Genomic DNA, 20,112 nt, shown 5'->3' on the forward strand with positions numbered 1-20,112 from the left:
CGTTCCCACGATTCCATGCTGGTGTCCGGTTGCTCGCGCGTGTGACCGCTGGCTTGCGCGTGTGACCGCTGGCTCGCGCGTGGCGTTGTGGCCGCTACTTCACGCGTGACGCTAAGTCCTCTTGTGTTTCACATAACTTCCCCCCCCTTAAGATTGGAGCGCCTCGATCCAATTGATGGGAATTTTTCCTGTTCTTCCAGAATGTGGTACACGAGTATGCCAAAATTGCAGCTAACAGCAAAATTGCACTTGTTGCTGTTATGATTGTGTGTTTCTGGTTTTTGTAGAAGTGTTGCTCAGCCAGTTTCTCTAGGTTATTTATTTTAATCAACACAACGTCTTCTTCGGATTCCGCTGCTTTCTCCGGGTATTTTCCGTAGGTTGGGATTAGGTATTCGTGTGTGATTATTTCTCTGCTGTTGAATGTGAGGTTCTTTAGCTGAATTGTGCAGTTCTCCGCTTCTATGATTGTTGGTGTGCTGATATTCTTTGCAACACCACATGAGTCGTATACCGTTATTGGCCTCTGTGTATCCAGTAAAATTATCCCTGGAAGGATTTCTTTGGCTGCCCACTTTTGAAGTGCAGTTTTTATAGGGCATATTGGGGTTTTGTGAACTAGGATGTTGAAGATACATTGGTCTTCAACTGGCCAAGTTGGTTCGCATATTTCGCATATGTTATTTTGTATGAATATGCGGTTAGCGTTCTTTGCAACATATTGGACATGTGTGTCGATTTTACTTCCATTTCTGTTCAGAGTATGGAGTTCTAGGAGTTCGAACGTTTCTTTTTCAAGCATGGGTATCTTGACTAACATGACGGCTTGATTATTGGAGAAGGCGATGTTCCCGCTGCAGTATTTGAAGACTTCGTCAAGCTGGTTCATGCTGATCATCTGATTTTTTAACAAATTGTACAATTTTTCTTTTTCTCCTAGAGTAAAGAGGTCCTTGTGAACAATGTTTAATTTTGCAAATTCGATCTGTTCTCCTATTATTCTTAGTATTTGAATAATTTCATCTATTTCGAAAATCATGCTAACAACTTCCAAATCACTTGGTGTTTTCGAAGCTTGTAGAATATTTTGCGTGACTTTATGTAGTGTTTTTGTTATGTTGTTTAATTTTTCCTCAAAAATTGAGTTTATTTTATACTGTCTATTACTGTTGGTTATGAGTCCATTTTCTTTTTGTTCAATAAGGAAAAGATGTTCCTGAATATTTTTCAAATCATCACTGTCTGGATTTCCTGCTATGAATTTAATAGCTGTTCCTAGTGCGTCTATAAGACCTCTTTTCTGTCTTATTGGCTTAAGACCACTTAGTTGGTTTCTTGCATGTTGCAGTTTGTATTTAAGTGTTCTACCTAGATGATGTTCGATTGGCTTTATAGAATTAGCTGTTGTTTCTATGTAATCAAGATTTGTTTCAATTATTTTCAAATCAATTTTATGTATTAATCGAGTGTATCCAGCTCGAATCCTTACTAAACCTAACTTAGTAACGATTATTCCGTTATCGTTGGTAATTTCTTTATAGTTAGTAGCTTTTAGCTTGCTTATTGCTAATAAGAAAAAAATAAAAAAATTTATCATAATGTTTAGATGCTGTAAAGAAAGAAAATTTGAAAGTATTTTTTATTTTTTTCGTTTTCTTTTTAGCTTCGTTTTGTGGAGCTTTCTCTGGTTTTGATCGATGATATTTGTTTCCTTATTTTCTTTAACCTTTGTTTCTTTGTACCGTTCTTGGTGTTTCAAGTTATTACGTTTCTTTTCATAAACTGTATCGTTTTCTTCGAATATTTCATATTCTTCTCTGTTTTTGTTTAGCCTGTTGAGGGTTTGTTGTTTTGTTCCTATGGATTTTTGTTATATTTCATTGTAGAGTTTTTCTTTTTGAGCAATTCTCTCTTCGATGTTTTCTGAGATTGGTGTATCATATTTTATTCCATAGAATAACTCTCTAGGAGTCATATTGATCTGGGAGTGAATCGAATCGTTATAAATGGCTACGGCTAGATTCATTTTGGTAGATTCTGGATAATTTTTAGTTGTTTCCTTATTGGAGAGAATGTTATGAAGTTCTCTAAGCGTTCTATGCACTATTTCAACAGTTCCGTTTGAAGAAGATTGTCCTACACTTGTGTAATGGTATTCTATCGTGTTTTCTTCTAAAAATGAACGTATCACTGTTGAAGTGAATGTTGGTTCGTTATCCATTACTAAGAGATTCGGTTTTCCAAGAGCTGCTATAAACCTTGTGAGTGATTTCAAAATATGTACCGTGTTACGTGTTTTAGTTGGTATAGCCATTGCTAATCTAGAAAACTTGTCGCAAAAAGTTAAATAATTTTTATCATGTATGATGAAAATGTCCATATGCACTATTTGCAATGGTTTTGTGGGAGTTTCCGTGAATTTATATTTTTGTTTATATGGATGTCGTTCATATTTTGACCTCAAGCACAATTTACACAAGTTAATGAATTTGGTCACTTTGGACTTGATATTAGGGAAAAAATACGATCTTGCAATGTGTTTTGATGTTTCAACGATGCCTCGATGGTTTGCTTCATGTTGCACTTGAATGATTTGATTCTGCTCTATTTCGTCGGTAATATCAGTGATCGTTTTTGGGGTCCAAAATATTCTGAATGATTTCACTCTTGAGAAATAGTTTTTGTACACAATCTGTAGAGTCGCTAATATTTTTTCTGAGCAATTGATTCCATTTGCACATCTAGTGGATGTATATTCTTTCAGGATGTTTATTAGGATTGCTGGGGTAAAAACGTGTCGTTTAATAACTACTCGATGATAGTTTGTGAAAAGTGTAGAGGCTGTCGTACTGTCCTCGTTGCTTGTCTCAAGAATTATTTGGTTTTTGAATACATTTAATGGTCTTTCAGATGCAGGAATGTACTCATTATCGTCAGTGTCAGCCGAATGCTGAGTCATGTCATTGCTATTAGTGTTAGCGTTAATTTCGATTCTTGATAGGGCATCTGCATTATTGTTAAGGGTTCCTTTTTTATATTTTATATCAAATTCAAATGCTTCTAGTTCGAGTTTCCATCGCAGTAATTTACTGTTCAAATCTTTTTTTTGTCTCAACCAAACCAGTGGTTTATGATCTGTACGAATTTCAAATTTTTTTCCAAATAGGTATGGTCTGAAGTGTTTGATTGCAAAAATTATTGCGAGTAACTCTTTTTCTGTAGCCGAATACTTACATTCAGTGTCGTTTAATGTACGAGATGCGTAGGCTATTGGGTGCTCTTTGTTATCTTCAAACTTTTGAGAGAGTACTGCGCCTAATGCAAAGTCGCTGGCGTCTGTTTCCAGTATAAATTTGTTGTTGAAGTCCGGATATTTCAGTATCGGGTCGGATGTAAGAAGCTGCTTGCATTCACTAAAACATGAAATAAATTCTTCGGTATGAATTATTTTAGCATCTTTTTTTAAACATTTTGTTAGTGGTTTTGTTAGTTTGGCAAAATCTTTAATGAACTTACGGTAGTATCCGAGAATTCCAAGAAATCCTTTTATTTGTTTGGTGGTTTTTGGGATTGGCCAATCTAATATTTTTTCTATTTTGTTAGGATTAGGTTTGATACCGTCTTGGGTTACGATGTGACCCAAAAATTCACAATCCTTTTTTAAAAATTCACATTTGTCAAGTTGAATTTTTAAATTGGCTTTTGCGAGTTTTGTCAAGACTTTGTTAAGGTTTTCCATGTGTTGCTGTAATGAACTTCCGAAAATTATGATGTCGTCTAGATAAACAAGACAGCATTTACCAATGAGCTCGTTCAGAATACTATTCATTGCTCTTTGGAAGGTAGATGGAGCATTTTTTAAGCCAAATGGCAATCGAATAAACTCGAAATGACCTTTTTCTGTGCTAAAAGCTGTTTTTGGACGATCTTTTGGTTCTACTTCGATCTGATGGAAGCCTGATTTTAGATCAAGAGTTGTAAAATAACAACTACGGCCAAGTCTATCCAAAATTTCTTCTATATTTGGAATAGGGTATTTGTCATCTATGGTTTTGTCATTTAATTTGCGGTAATCAATTACAATCCGCCATTTTTGTTTTTTGCTAGCATCTGATTTTTTTGGAACTATCCAAATTGGGGATGTCCAAGGAGAAATTGAGTGTTGAATTATTCCTTGGGCAAGCATTTCGTTGATTTGTTTCTCAACTTCTTGCCTATGAACGTAGGGATATCTGTATGTTTTTGTGTGGATAGGGATTTCATCTGTTGTGTTAATACAATGTTTAATAGAGGATGTGCATGAAAGTTTATTTTTTTCATTGTGTATTATTTGACAGTTTTTCTGCAAAATCTGTAAAAGTTTGGTTTTTTCCTCCGAATTTAGATGTTCTGTGCGAATCAGTGTTTCTATTGTTTTAATAGGAATCGAACATGTTTCGGTTTCGTTTGAAATGCTACAATTTAATTCGATTGTGTCTGAAATTGGTTGAACTTCAGCAGGACGTGTCCATACAAATTTGACTTCATTGCCAAAATTGGTTACAAGTGCTGTAATAAATCCGTTTTTAGATTTATAAAGACCAGGTGAAATTTCAGAGTCTAGGATTTTGATCTTTTTTTCCAGGAAGACGTCACCGTTTTTATGAGTTACCGGAATTTTGACTTTTTGTACGGTATGAGCGTTCAGAGTTACATCTGGAAGTCCTAAATGTTTTATAGATAATGGTACTGTATTGTTTGGAAAGATTAGTTTGTGTTCACGTGTGTCAATGTGACATTGCAAACTTGATAGAGTTTCGTATCCGAGGATTCCATCGAAGAACTTATGAAACTTAAAAACGTAAAATTTCACATTCTTTTTACCAAATATGTCAGAGTAGTAACATTCGTTGATTTTATGCTTTCCTTTGCTGTTTGTAACTGTGGTTATTGGGCACTTTTTTCTTAAGGTCGATGGCACAAGTTCTGGAGATATGAAATTTTTGTTTGAACCACTGTCAATAAGGATTTTTGCAGTTTTTCCTTCTATTGTTTGGCAAAGATAGGGTAAGCCATTTGTCGCTAAATCGGAAAGTTTTCGTGACTTAAGATTTGAAAATTTACTTCCTCCTGTTCTGGGGTTTCTTGTTCGACTTCCTCAGCTGAATCTGAGTCTTCATCGTTATTGGTTGTGTGTGCGAAAATTTTGTTTCTATTGCTTACCCTGAGGGTAGGGTCAATATCCATGGGGGTTGGCTTTTGTCTATCTGATTGCGGTTTTGGAGAGTATGAATTAAATTTTTTCTCCGAAGTTTTGTCTTTTTTGTTATTGAATGCTTTTCCGGATTGGTTTTGTTCAAATACGGCCTGAGTTTGGGTTTTTGTTTTTTCAGCGTTTTGGAATCTGCACAAAAATGCATATGCTGATTCCAAGTCGTTTGGTTGTGCGGTTTGTGCATAACCAAAGTAGGGCTTGCTCAGTCCATTAATGAATGCGGCTAAGCATTCCTGTTCAAGGAAGTGATTTATAGCCTGCCAATGTTTGGCATATAAGTCGTTCTCTCTTGCGACCGACTTCATGCTAATCATAATTTCCTTTACTTTTTTATAATGAATGTTCAGCGACTCGTTCATCTTCATAGACCAGAGTTGCGTTTGGTAAGTGGCAATGGTGTTCCTATCGCCATACACTGACTGTAAAATTTCAGCCGCCTCCTCAAAGGTTGAGGGATTCCCGTTCACACAAATTGTGTCACGTGCCCTGCCTTCGATTTTGTTGATTATTGTTTGCTCGTAAATAGCAAGCAATTCAGGTGGGGTTGTATTGTTCGTAAATAGGCTCAGTGTCCTACGAACAGTAGTTAACCATGCTGTCAACTGTTTTTTGTTACCATCAAATGAAGGTATGATCCTAATTGGATCGGGAATGCGAAAGAGCGAGCTAGCCGATTGGCTTTGGCTCTGCAACTTCAGCGCGTTGTTTTCCGATTGGAGAGCACTAATGCGTGCTTCCAATTGTCGGATGGAGTCACATACCGCTTGGTAATTGTGTTCCTCCATAGTAGTAAAGGTGCGTGCTTTCACTTTTGGAAAAGGGGAAAATTTTGGCATAGGCAACTTTTTTCCACACGATTGTCACGCGTTGGACAATACGTATTTTTCTTCTTTTTCACTAGTTATGCACTTGTATGTTTAAGCGTTTTGTGATAGAGTTTCAATCACTTCACTCACTACACTTAAAACTTACTAACTCACCTTTCGTGTTTAATCGAAAATTCGATTGGTACCTGGGTTCCACGTGTTGGGTTGAGTCCAGTCGATGTCCAGCTTCGGTTGGTAATTTTGAAGAGTAGATCTGAGTCCTTTTCTCTGAATTGATATTCAAACGTCGGGAACCGCCACTAATCGTCCTCGTGTCGGGAGATGGTGTTTAACCGGATGATTCCACAGCGAAAAGGCCCGTACGGCTGCGCCAGTTATAGGATAACTTTCCTTTCGGATTTTTTAAAAAATGAACTATTTATTTTTCGATGTTGGTCCGAGCTTGGACGACTAAAGACTGAAGACTGCTTTATTGAAAATAGTACGGCTACGTTGGCTGCGCCGATTGCGCTGACGAAGCGTCTGGCTGCTGGTGTCCGGAGGCGTCCGTTCCCACGATTCCATGCTGGTGTCCGGTTGCTCGCGCGTGTGACCGCTGGCTTGCGCGTGTGACCGCTGGCTCGCGCGTGGCGTTGTGGCCGCTACTTCGCGCGTGACGCTAAGTCCTCTTGTGTTTCACATAACTCAATAGCAGACGCACATCAAACGTCTGAGAATCAAAGACATAAACATTCACAGTAAATATCTCACTTCTCTTACTAAGTCTACTTTCTGTTTTCAATTCCCTCTAGCAACATTTTGAAGGTTCATCTCCCATTTCTATTTAATGTTCCCACTTTCGATAGTTCATTTAAAAAGTATTATAAAAGCTGACAAGTAGGGAGCAAATCACTCACAGTGCTTACGTTTTACAACGAAAACTAGTCCTACTATAGCAAAACCTCAACAGAAAAGTAAAGACGAAACAAACCTGTAACAATCAAAAACATAAACCTTCAAGATGATTATCTTATTTCTTAAAATCATTCTCCTTGCTACTTCGATTGCCTCTAGCAGCATATTTATCCTTTCTTGCTTTTGCTATTTGTTATGCCCTCTATCGATGATTCATTCAACCAACATTCGATTAAGCTGACATGTAAAGAGTGAAAGCAAGCCTGGTGCTTGTAGTTCACAGCGAAGACAAGACCTACCAAAGTGAAGACTCAATTCAATAGCAGACGCACAACAAACGTTTGAGAATCAAAGACATAAACATTCACAGTAAATATCTCACTTCTCTTACTCAGTCTTCTTTCTGTTTTCAATGCCCTCTAACATCATTTTGATGGTTCATCTCCCATTTCTATTTAATGTGCCCACTTTCGATAGTTCATTTAAAAAGTATTATAAAAGCTGACAAGTAGGGAGCAAATCACTCACAGTGCTTACGTTTTACAACGAAAACTAGTCCTACTATAGCAAAAACTCAACAGAAAAGTAAAAACGTAGCAAAACTGCAACAATCACAAACATAAACCTTCAAAATTATTATCTTATTTCTTCAAATCATTCTCCTTGCTACTTCGATTGCCTCTAGCAGCATATTTATCCTTTCTTGCTTTTGCTATTTGTTATGCCCTCTATCGATGATTCATTCAACCAACATTCGATTAAGCTGACATGTAAAGAGTGAAAGCAAGCCTGGAGCTTGTAGTTCACAGCGAAGACAAGACCTACCAAAGTGAAGACAAAATTCAATAGGAGACGCACTTCAAACGTTTGAGAATCAAAAACATAAACATTCACAGTAAATATCTCACTTCTCTTACTCAGTCTTCTTTCTGTTTTCAAATCCCTCTAGCAACATTTTGATGTTTCATCTCCCATTTCTATTTAATGTGCCCACTTTCGATAGTTCATTTAAAAAGTATTATAAAAGCTGACAAGTAGGGAGCAAATCACTCACAGTTCTTACGTTTTACAATGAAAACTAGTCCTACTATAGCAAAAACTCAACAGAAAAGTAGAGACGAGACAAACCTGTAACAATCACAAACATAAACCTTCAAAATGATTATCTTATTTCTCCAAATCATTCTCCTTGCTACTTCGATTGCCTCTAGCAGCATATTTATCCTTTCTTGCTTTTGCTATTTGTTATGCCCTCTATCGATGATTCATTCAACCAACATTCGATTAAGCTGACATGTAAAGAGTGAAAGCAAGCCTTGTGCTTGTAGTTCACAGCGAAGACAAGACCTACCAAAGTGAAGACTCAATTCAATAGTAGACGCACTTCAAACTAGTGATGAGAAATTTGAATCCCTGTAGGGATTCGAATCTTTCGAATCGAATCCCTACAGGGATTCGAATCTCCGAAACCGAATCCCAATCCGTCACATGTCATCAGTCCGAGCAAAATTCCAAGGTAGATAAATTAGATCTATATTTATTCACCTTGGCAAAATACCACTTTTCTGTAAAAAACAGACGGTTGTGAGGGTTATCCGAATAATGCAGCAATACTCGCAACTGTATGTTCTTCAACTGGAAAAGTGAGTTGTAAGTTTATTTGCAAGCATTTTCATATTGTCTGTATTCACATCCAACCTTCCGATGTTTGTGATGAATAATTAGTACCTCTAGAAGACGAGAATACAAATACTGTACTTTCATTCCCACACTGTCAGAGTGATTATATTGCAGTCAATCAACGGTTTTTTTTATATTGCTGTGAATCAACGGTTTTTTGCACTGTTAGTTGTCAAAAGTTCGTTTTTTATTTCTGCAAAGACCCTTCCGGCAATCGAGCAACCAAGTCTTTCGGTTGCTCGATTGTCTGAAGAGGATAAGGTATATTTTGGCTCACGACCGTGCTTAAACTACTTATGATTAGTCACACAGTGATATTTTTTCTTTCCTGGGTTTTGCGTTATATGTAATTAACAAATCAAATACTTCAAATTGGTCTCTTTGTGTGAAACAGTTGTATTTTTAATTTATTATCATAATTTCATTATTCAAACGATTTACATAAGTTCACGTATAATGTGGGCCAAATCAAGAATCCTCCTCTAGACTTAAATTATGTTGTAGAAATAAAATTTCATTTAACTTTTTTGGCTCGAGCCTGTTTCTTCGTTCTGTGTAAATTTGGCCCGCCTTCGAGAAAATTCGTTCGCAAGGAACAGAGGTTGCGGGAATAGTTAATCTGTTTTGAGCCAATGTATATATTTTGGGATACCTCATATGCTCCTTCTTCCACCACTCTAAAGGATTTTCATTAAAGTTTAACGGAGTTGCCTTGATATACTGATCAAACTCATTTATTGCTGCTGCCTTTGGATTTACTATGTCTCGTGATTCATTAACTTCTTTTACAAAATCGGCAAATATTGATGTTGAAGGAGGTGGTTGCTCTGGACAAGGTACTATGTCAGTAATTGAATTATTGCTTTCCTGTTGATATATGTATGCCATTTTACTTATAACCGTTTGTTTGAGCATTCTATAACCAATTTCATCGTTTTTAAACGGAATATTTTTTATGCGAGGATCTAGTAGCATCGCTTCCTTGTAAATTTCGTTGCTACGAGTCGCTTGAAATCTTTCGTCTATTCCTTTCTTAAGGCCACTAACCAGCAGTTTACATTCTTCTGTAAAATCTTGATTATTCATTGAAGACATTTTATCTTTTAAAATTTTTACAAGAAGGCCGGCTTTAGATAGAGATACTGATTTTTCTGCAGAAACTGTAACTGTTGCTTCATTAAAATGGCTAAGGATTGAAACAGATTGTTCGATTGTAGTCCAATTTTCATTTTGTAGCTTATTTTTAATTTTTAAAGCATCTATGCATACCATCAAAGCCACTTTATTTTTAGAAAACCTATTGAGCATGTCAAATGTTGAATTCCAACGTGTTGACACGTCTTGTTTCAACTTGAGTATCTCCATGTTATAGCTTTTTTGTACTTCTAATAATTTTCCTGTAGCAGCAGAACTTTTTTTGAAATGCATCACTATTTGTTTAACTTCTTCAACTGTTGGTTTAATGCTATTTTGTATGGCTCCCTGAACAACAAGATTTAGTGTGTGAGCAAAACAAGCAAAATGTGGAATGTTTAATTTAGTTGCAACTGGTTTCATATTTGCAGCGTTATCGGTTGTTAGACCCTTAATTTTGTTTCCTATTTCAAATTTATCTAAAACTGTTTTAAGCCACTCGGCTATGTTTTCTGCCGTATGTTGTAATTTAAATTCTTCACATTGCAACAAATATGATGACAATTCAAAGTTGTCATTAATGAAATGAGCAGTTACGGCGTAAAATGAGGTCATATTAATATTAACCCATCCGTCTGAAGTTAACGCAATTGCCTTAGCAGAAGCCAACTTATTTTTTACTTCAGTTACAGTTTCGTTATAAAGTGTAGGTAGAAGACTATTTGAGACGGTTTTACGGCTTGGTAGACAATAGTTAGGATTTAGTTTTTTTAATAATTGTTTAAATGTTTTGGCTTCTACGAGAGAAAATGGTAAATATTCACGACATATCATTGTTAAAACTATTTTGTCTATTTCTTGCTTTGCGCTTACTGAAATTGGTGCATTTGTTGAAAAAAATTGGTTAATTCGAGGTTGAGTAATATTTCTTGAAGAAGATTGACCCTCAACTATTTCTGTAGTAGGTTCTAACTGTTGATTATTACTAGTATGATTTGTTTTTTTTGGAAGGCATTCGAAGTGACAGTTTTTAATGTGTCGCCACATGTTTGAAAGTACCGAGTTCGCTATTTTTTTTTTACAATATTTACATAATGCATGTTTTTCGTCGGCCGTGAAATGGTTCCAAATCTCCGAATTAGTTCGAGGCATTTTTATAATTGTAGAACACTCTATAATTCAGAAAGAAATATACGTTCCGCATCAAAATGAGTTATAATCAAAGTACCGAAATAAAATATATAAACAAATAAAAAAGGTAATACTCACTCTAAATGTAGGATTGAACAGTATCAAGTTGCTGCTACAAACGATACGGCAATGTCTTGTTTCGATGCACTACGATGAAATAAGTTCGATCTCACCAAACGATACTGATCCACTATTGGCTGTAACGTCCAAATCACATATATTTTATCTTTTTTATTATTTCACATATATAACGCTCGAAGTACCTTAAAAACTGTTCGACACGAAAAGGTATTCTATCGATGCAGCACGATATAATAGGTTCGATCTTAAAAATCTATGCCACTTTGATCGATACGTAAATGTATTTCAACGATGGACCGTTTCAATTTTCCAATGAGAACTTGTGCTATACTCAATTTCAAACATTTCAACACATCACTTGAAGCAGAGAATAAGTCGTTTTTAACTTAAATTTTTCGCTTATATGTATATTATGCTTTTTTCAATCACCAAGAAGTACATATTCCGATTTAATCTCAACCCTGCGAACTAGTTGAGTGGAGTACAAACAGCTTGTCCGTGAACTTTATGACACTAATCGATACACCAATGTATGCTGACGATACACCATTTCAATTTTCAAATACGAGATTTTACTTAATTTGAAACACTTGACGAAATGTATCAACACAACCGCTTCAGGTGGAATCGACTTCGAAACTAAAATTGGTCTTCAATTTTTCACTTATATTTATACTACCCGTTCTTGAACTGGAAGCAACGAATTCGTTTTTACATAGAACGCTGCTTCATATTCGGATGAATTCTAATGCTCCGGAAACGGAGCGAAAGCGCTTTGAACGGAATTTAAACAGCTTTTTCCATGAAGGTTTTGAAGCGTACATCGTTTGCTACCGAGTATTCAAATTCTGCCAGTTGGACAATCCCGGCCGCATACGGCCCGCGGGCCGTAGTTTGGAGACCCCAGGCTTAAACCAATTAATTCTTCCCTGAAACTGTTGACCTGTTACGATGAAAATGATGCGTTTTTAACACTCTGCTCTATGTAGATGCTCAATAATAATGTACAGTGAATTTTTCATCATGCGCAAGTTGCACTGGTTTCCGTTCTGCCGGCGAATCGTAGAAACGACGGCCTACCTAACGGGCTCTGTCGGTTCGAGCGGACCGATGCCGGCATACGGGAAAGAACGCTGCTGGTCCCACGTGTCCAACGTAATGCTTAATATGATAACTGGAAAATCGATTGCTTTCCTTGGTTTGACTTTATAGAAATTTTGAAATAATTTAGATCGCAAACAACCTTCGTTATGCAGAAGCCAAAATATGATAAACGGTGCAGGAGGACAAAATGAAGAAGAAAGAGAAACACTTGAATCGTTCCATATTTAATATATAAGAGGAAAACATGCAACATCAGACAGATTACAATGCTGCCTCCCACCCTTATTTAGGTCGTACTTCCCTGCAGGCCAAGCCATTTTCCATAGATTGGAATCCGGTACCATTTTTCATAGAACGATCTGGCTATCAAAAATTATAGCCATGGCCTCCAAGGAAACATCACTGTTTACCAAAATAAAAAAAAGTAAAACGATAAATATATCAAAAATAAATAGAAATTAAAAACAGACTTTTTATATTGAAAAACAACGTTAAAAACGAAATACATGTTTATTGCTGACATGTTATTAATTAATTAATATTTAATTCGGACACCCCGACTTGTCGAGACCTCTGTGTACGGTAGGGAGAATTTTGAGAATTTTTGTTTTTATTAGATAGTAGCAACTAAAGAAAATAGTCCAGTATAGATGATGGGAGCAACACTCCCTGAAGAAAAGGAGTTAATAATGCATGTGGTTAAAAGATAAACATATTTGCTAGTTTTGAATTAATTTTTTAAAACAAAAATGTTCAAATAATTTTTCCTCATTTTTTTTATTCACGTTATTCTGCGACACACACGTGCTCGAGTCCTAAGATACAGCGCGCGAAAAACTCAGTACAATTTATCGAATCAAGTCCCAAGCAAATCAAATTTGATTCGAGTCCCAAACAAATCAAATAAGATTCGAGTCCCAAACAAATCAAAATAGATTCGAGTCCTAAACAAATCAAATCAGATTCGAATCCCAAACAAATCAAAACAGATTCGAATCCCAAACAAATCAAAACAGATTCGAATCCCAAACAAATCAAATCTGATTCGAATCCCAAACCAATCAAATCTGTTTCGAGTCCCAATCGAATCAAATCTTTGGAATCCGTCAAATGGGATTCGAATCTTAAGAATCCGTCAAATGGGATTCGAATCCGTCAAATGGGATTCGAATCTTTAGAATCCCTCTAGGGATCGAATCTTCGAATCTTCCGAGTTCCGATTCTGCCAACACTACTTCAAACGTTTGAGAATCAAAAACATAAACATTCACAGTAAATATCTCACTTCTCTTACTCAGTCTTCTTTCTGTTTTCAAATCCCTCTAGCAACATTTTGATGTTTCATCTCCCATTTCTATTTCATGTGTCCACTTTCGATAGTTCATTTAAAAAGTATTATAAAAGCTGACAAGTAGGGAGCAAATCACTCACAGTGCTTACGTTTTACAACGAAAACTAGTCCTACTGTAGCAAAAACTCAACAGAAAAGTAAAGACGTAGCAAAACTGCAACAATCACAAACATAAACCTTCAAAATGATTATCTTATTTCTCCAACTCATTCTCCTTGCTACTTCGATTGCCTCTAACAGCAAATTTATCTTTTATCTGCTTTTGCTATTTGTTATGCCCTCTATCGATGATTCATTCAACCAACATTCGATTAAGCTGACATGTGAAGAGTGAAAGCAAGCCTGGTGCTTGTAGTTCACAGCGAAGACAAGACCTACCAAAGTGAAGACTCAATTCAATAGTAGACGCACATCAAACGTTTGAGAATCAAAGACATAAACATTCACAGTAAATATCTCACTTCTCTTACTCAGTCTTCTTTCTGTTTTCAAATCCCTCTAGCAACATTTTGATGTTTCATCTCCCATTTCTATTTCATGTGCCCACTTTCGATAGTTCATTTAAAAAGTATTATAAAAGCTGACAAGTAGGGAGCAAATCACACACAGTGCTTACGTTTTACAACGAAAACTAGTCCTACTATAGCAAAAACTCAACAGAAAAGTCAAGACGAAACAAACCTGTAACAATCACAAACATAAACCTTCAAGATGATTATCTTATTTCTCCAAATCATTCTCCTTGCTATTTTGATTTCCTCTAGCAGCATATTTATCCTTTCTTGCTTTTGCTATTTGTTATGCCCTCTATCGATGATTCATTCAACCAACATTCGATTAAGCTGACATGTAAAGAGTGAAAGCAAGCCTGGTGCTTGTAGTTCACAGCGAAGACAAGACCTACCAAAGTGATGACTCAATTCATTAGCAGACGCACATCGAACGTTTGAGAATCAAAGACATAAACATTCACAGTAAATATCTCACTTCTCTGACTCAGTCTTCTTTCTGTTTTCAAATCCCTCTAGCAACATTTTGATGTTTCATCTCCCATTTCAATTTCATGTGCCCATTTTCGATAGTTCATTTAAAAAGTATTATAAAAGCTGACAAGTAGGGAGCAAATCACTCACAGTGCTTACGTTTTACAACGAAAACTAGTCCTAGGATAGCAAAAACTCAACAGAAAAGTAAAGACGTAGCAAAACTGCAACAATCACAAACATAAACCTTCAAGATGATTATCTTATTTCTCCAACTCATTCTCCTTGCTACTTCGATTGCCTCTAGCAGCAAATTTATCCTTTCTTGCTTTTGCTATTTGTAATGCCCTCTATCGATGATTCATTCAACCAACATTCGATTAAGCTGACATGTAAAGAGTGAAAGTAAGCCTGGTGCTTGCAGTTCACAGCGAAGACAAGACCTACCAAAGTGATGACTCAATTCATTATATGACACTAGATTTCTTTTCTCACGATCACTACTTTTTATTATACACTTTCGTTGTTCGTCACAGTTTCTTTTGCACGTCCGTTCTCCTCGGCTATCCGTGATCGAATCCCTTGCCTCGTGGTCTGGGGACCCTTCTGTCAACCTCCATCCTGACAGCCGCTCATCTCCTTCCGGCAGCTGTCAAGGACCCCCAGCCATCTAACTCTCCTTATCTTGGCCATACAGGGTCTGGCCCGCTAATTCAAACGCTACACACCCTCACACAAGGCGAAAGTTTTTTGTGAGCACTTAGCTCACAAAAAACTTTACCCTTATTTCCTTATGGAAGCGGCGGAGAGCTCGAAATCCTCTTCGGGAATCACGTCTAGCTTATTACATCACTAGAACCTTATGCCCACTCTCCTACTTTCTACATGGCTCTGACGACAGCTACTCCTGCCCTCTAACCATTCTCTAAACGGCAGCGACTCCTGCCAAATCCTGCTCCTCCAACCTTTCACTAAACGGCAGCAACTCCTGCCAAATCCTGCTCCTCCAACCTTTCACTAAACGGCAGCAACTCCTGCCAAATTTCTTTACCTAAAGACAGCGATTCCTGTCAAATCTTCATTACATAACGGCAGCGACTCCTGCCAAATTTAGACGTCTTCCCTTCCGAGACCTTCCCTGACTTCGTTTCCGCTCTCCGCTAACCCCCGCTGTGACGGCCTAAGCTCAACCAAAAGTGAATCTGACCTGGCTTGATCACCAAGCCAGGAGATCTCTCAAACCAAATATCATAATTCTATTGCTATACAAATTACCCATAACCTACCATATTGTTTAAAAGAACTATTCCTAACCATCACCATAAATGTACAGCTATATTACAACCTATTTACACTCCTGCCGATATCACCATGGTTTGACCATGTGTTTTGTTTTCTCTTGGTTCTTGTTAACAGCCGCTGCTGTCTCCATAGCTTGTTAGTCTCCTTTCATGTCTTTTGCGTGGTACCGCCCCCGCTTACCACTCACCACGTCCTCCAACGTATATAAATTTGTGCCATTAACCTCTTTGACGATCGCGGGAATAAACTTCGAATCGAGTTTCTGGTTAAAGTTATTCACTTTCGATGAACGGGAAAACGCCCTTCGCCATACCAAGTCTCCTGGCTTGAAAGCTACCGTTCTCGTCCGCAAGTTATAGCGTTCCTTCGCCCGTTGGTGATTCCTGTTGATTCGGCCTACGATGAATTGCTGTATGCGCCGAATCGTCGAGAGCCGCATATCCTGGGCCACTTTTGGGTCGTCCGCTATATTCAGGTCCTGTTGTGCGTAGAGGTCCGTATGCAGCAGCAGTTCCCGCCCGAAGTTTGCGAAATGCGGCGAGACCCCCGTGACGTCGTGCCGCGCGCTGTTTATCGCCGCTGCAACTGCTTGCAGGTTGTCGTCCCACCCTCGATGATCGCCATCGAGAAGTGCCCGTATGCTCGTGATCAGCACTCTGTTTACGCGCTCGGCGTTGTTTACCATGGGGCAGTAGAAAGCTGTCTTCATGTGGATGATGTTGTGCTTCGCTAGCAACGCATTGAACGTGCTCGATGTGAACTGCTTGCCATTGTCTGATAGCAGGATTCTAGGACGGGAGAATTTCAGAAAGATGTGCTTTTCTAGGAAGTCCACCATCTTCCCAGAGTCTGCCGATCGCATTGGGTGCACGACAACATACTTGGTCACCCAATCCACCACTACCAGCATCACCGTATTCCCGCTCCGCGAGCGCGTGAAGGGACCCACGAAGTCTACGGAAATTAGTTCCCATGGGACTCGAGCCGGCTTCTGATTCCCCATGTCCGGCATCATTGTGGTGTTCGCCGCTTTGCTGGCCTTGCATGTGTTACAGCTCCTCACATAGCAAGCCACCTCCTCCATCATCTTGGGCCAGTAAAAGTGTTTCTGTACCTTTTGCCATGTTTTGCGGAACCCCAGATGGGCGGCTGTTGGGCCGTCATGGAATCGCTCGATAACCGCTCTTCTCTCCTCCGACGGTACCACCTTCTTCCATTGATGCTCGGTGAGACCTCCCTCGTCCTTTGACTTGCAGTTTTTGTACAGCTCGTCGTTAACGATCCTAAAATCGGGGTACTTGTCGGAATCGTTCTGTACATTTTCCCGCAGTCGAAGGTACCAGCTGTCTTGGACCTTGCTTGTTGTTAGCACCGTGGACGCCACGATGCGTGATAAAGCGTCTGGAACAGTGTTTTTACAACCCTTGCGGTATTGAATGTCGAAGTCAAATGCGTTCAGACGGAGTATCCAGCGACTCATCAGCGCTGTGGGATTTTTCATAGAGCGTAGATACGTCAGCGCTGAATGATCGCAATGGACTGTAAACCGCACTCCTTCGATGTATCCTCGGAACTTCTCGATCGCACGTATAACTGCCAGGCACTCCCGTTCGGTGACCGAGTACTTCCTCTCCGATGACGAAAGTTTTTGGGAGAAATAACAGATGGGATGTTCTTCTCCGTCCACTTCCTGTGTCAGTACTGCTCCTATTGCTACGTCGCTTGCGTCGCATGCCACCACGAAAGGCTTGGTGTAGTCTGGCATGGCGAGAACTGGTGCTGAAACCAACGCCCCCTTGAGTTTCAGGAAAGCCTCTTCAGCAGCTTTGGTCCACTTGTACTTTCCTCTTGTCTTCGTAAGATCCGTTAAGGGCGCTGCGAGCCTTGCAAAGTCCGCTATAAATCGTCGGTGCCAGTTACAAAGGCCTAAAAATCGTTGTAGCTCTTTTCTATTGTTGGGCACTGGAAACTGTACGATGCAAGCGGTTTTCTCTTCGTCCACCATCCAGCCTTTTTCATTCAGCACATATCCCAGGTACTTTATTTCCCTCCTGCAAAACTGCGACTTTTGCTCAGATATTGTCAAGTTTGCTTTACACAAACGTTTCGCGACTTCTTCAAGCAGCTGCAGGTGTTCGTCGAAGCTTTCAGAGCAGATAATGATGTCGTCCAAATAATGAAATACCTTTGGTTCCATGTCAGCAAAAAGATGCGTCATTAGTCTCGCCAAGGCTTGACTAGCTGTGCATAAACCAAAAGGTACCACCTTGAATTGGTAATGGCCTCGAGACGGCACAGTAAACGCCGTCAGCGGTCGCGAATTCTTTTCTAGAGGGAGCTGCCAGAATGCATCCTTGAGGTCGATGGAAGAGATGTATGCGCATCCACTTAGATGGTTCATGATCGTCGCCATTTGCGGTATTGGAAACCCCTCATTCACCATGATGGAATTCAAGTGCCGCGCGTCTAAACAAATCCGGCATTGCCCTGTCTTCTTCTTTGCGACGACGAGTGGATTGTTCCACGGTGAAAACTGAGCTTCCTCTATAACGTCGAGCTTCAGCATTCGGTCCACTTCTTCATTGACTGCTTGCAACACGTAATGCGACATGGGATAATGCCGTTGTTTCCGTGGAGGATTGTTCCCCACATCTATCCGGTGTTCGTAAAGCTGAGTTCTACCAATTGCCTGGGGTGACGACCTTGGGAAACTTCTTATCGTTTCTTCTAACTGTCGAGCCTGCTCCTCGGTCAGTTGCTTAATTGCTGTCGTTTTCTTTGCATCTACCTTTCTATTATCAGCCTCCATCGCACAGCACACTGCCTTGACGCCGAACTTGTTCCAAAAGTTCATCCCCAATATTACACAATCTGGAAGACTAGGAACCAGTAGTGTTGGCAATGTCTCGTTCCTCTGGTTGTATACTATCGGCAACGTCACGTAGAATTCGATAGGGTGTCGCGTTCCGTCCGCCGTTTTTATGCCTCCTTCCACCTTTTCTTTCCTCAAACCAAGTTGCTCCACCAAGTTGACATTTTTTCCTCCAAGCAAGGAACAATTTGCTCCGCTGTCCAGAAGCGCCCACAGGTCTTTTCCTAGAACACATATCATTGCGTGAGGCCTGTTATCTCCTTTCGTATCAATTATGATCGAGTTAATATTCGGGATATCTGAGGATCGTTCGTTTAGTGGCGGAAAGACCAACCCCTCACTTACTGGCCTTCCGCTTGGCTGTTTCCCTGATCCTGGTTGCAAGTCGGACAGCTACGTAGCGAAAATCCTCTCTCCCCACAAAGGTAACAGAACATCACTGCTTGCTGTTTTTTGCAATCCATGAAGCGATGGCCTTCTTCCTCGCAGTTCCAGCATGACCTTGATGGAGCCTGCTGTCGATGTGGTTGAGTTTGCGGCCCTCGATTCTGTCCTGAGCTGCTGGATTGCCTGGAACTCTGCTCTCCTCCATCTAAACGTGCTCTCAGCGCGTTCACTTGCTCGGTCAACCTCCAAACTGCGTCCTGCTGTTCCTCATTTTCGGATTTGTGCTCCAGTGCCGGTCGATTAAATAGCTGGTCATTTTCTTCCTCCAACACGCTTACCCTTCCCATGTGTTGTCGCGGATTTGTCGTCCTAGAAATTCGTGTCCCGAATCCGCTGCTGGGTCGACCTAGGTCCTGCACTGGTTTTGGGCTTACCTCACCCCGATGTAGTTGCTTCAGCTCGTCGTATTCCTTACACGCTTGCACTAATTTCGCCATGTCTTCCGTCTGCTGGGCCGCCACAATCGGTGCATACGCCCCGTTCATATTCTTTTTCAGGACGAAAAGCTTTTCTGTCTCGCTCATCGCTGGCTGTGCATTACGGAAGAGCGTAGACATTTCCTGGTAAAAAATACCGAAAGGCTCATTTTCGCGTTGCGCGCGGTGGTAAGCCTCGACCCGAAGCGCGAACGCGTAACTCGCCGGCAAAAACTCCTGGCGTATCAGCGTCTTAAATTTGTGCCACGAGTTTAGTTTGCCACTTAAGTATGTGTTGGTGTACCACGTTAGCGCGTCATCGGTCAGCAAGTGCTTCACGTTTTTTAATAACGTGCTATCTTCCACGTCCTCCGATTTCGCGAACACTTCTGTCCTTTCTAAAAAGGTGTTTAGCACCGCCGCATTTCTCTCTCCTTTGTATCGGCACGGCCAGTTGTGGATCGCCTTGGGTGCTCTGGTGTGTTCGGCCGTATCTCGGTTTTGAAGCACTCTTATCAGTTGCATCAGCTCGCTTTCATTGTTTTTGTTCTCTGCGATCCCGTGCGGTGTCCTGTA

At 39.7% G+C, this 20,112-nt stretch overlaps 1 protein-coding gene across 1 annotated transcript in view; it reads left to right on the plus strand.

Moving 5' to 3' along the window:
• Positions 1 to 15,933, plus strand: part of LOC131292085 (uncharacterized) — a 110,154-nt gene extending 94,221 nt beyond the window's left edge. The window contains exon 2 of the mRNA XM_058320775.1: positions 15,916 to 15,933. Within this exon, the coding sequence (XP_058176758.1) occupies positions 15,916 to 15,933 (18 nt within the window). The remainder of the gene's footprint in view (positions 1 to 15,915) is intronic.
• Positions 15,934 to 20,112: the final 4,179 nt, after the last annotated feature.

The sequence above is a fragment of the Anopheles ziemanni genome (genome assembly GCF_943734765.1).
Source record: "Anopheles ziemanni chromosome X unlocalized genomic scaffold, idAnoZiCoDA_A2_x.2 X_unloc_3, whole genome shotgun sequence".
In the NCBI taxonomy this organism is placed as follows: domain Eukaryota; kingdom Metazoa; phylum Arthropoda; class Insecta; order Diptera; family Culicidae; genus Anopheles; species Anopheles ziemanni.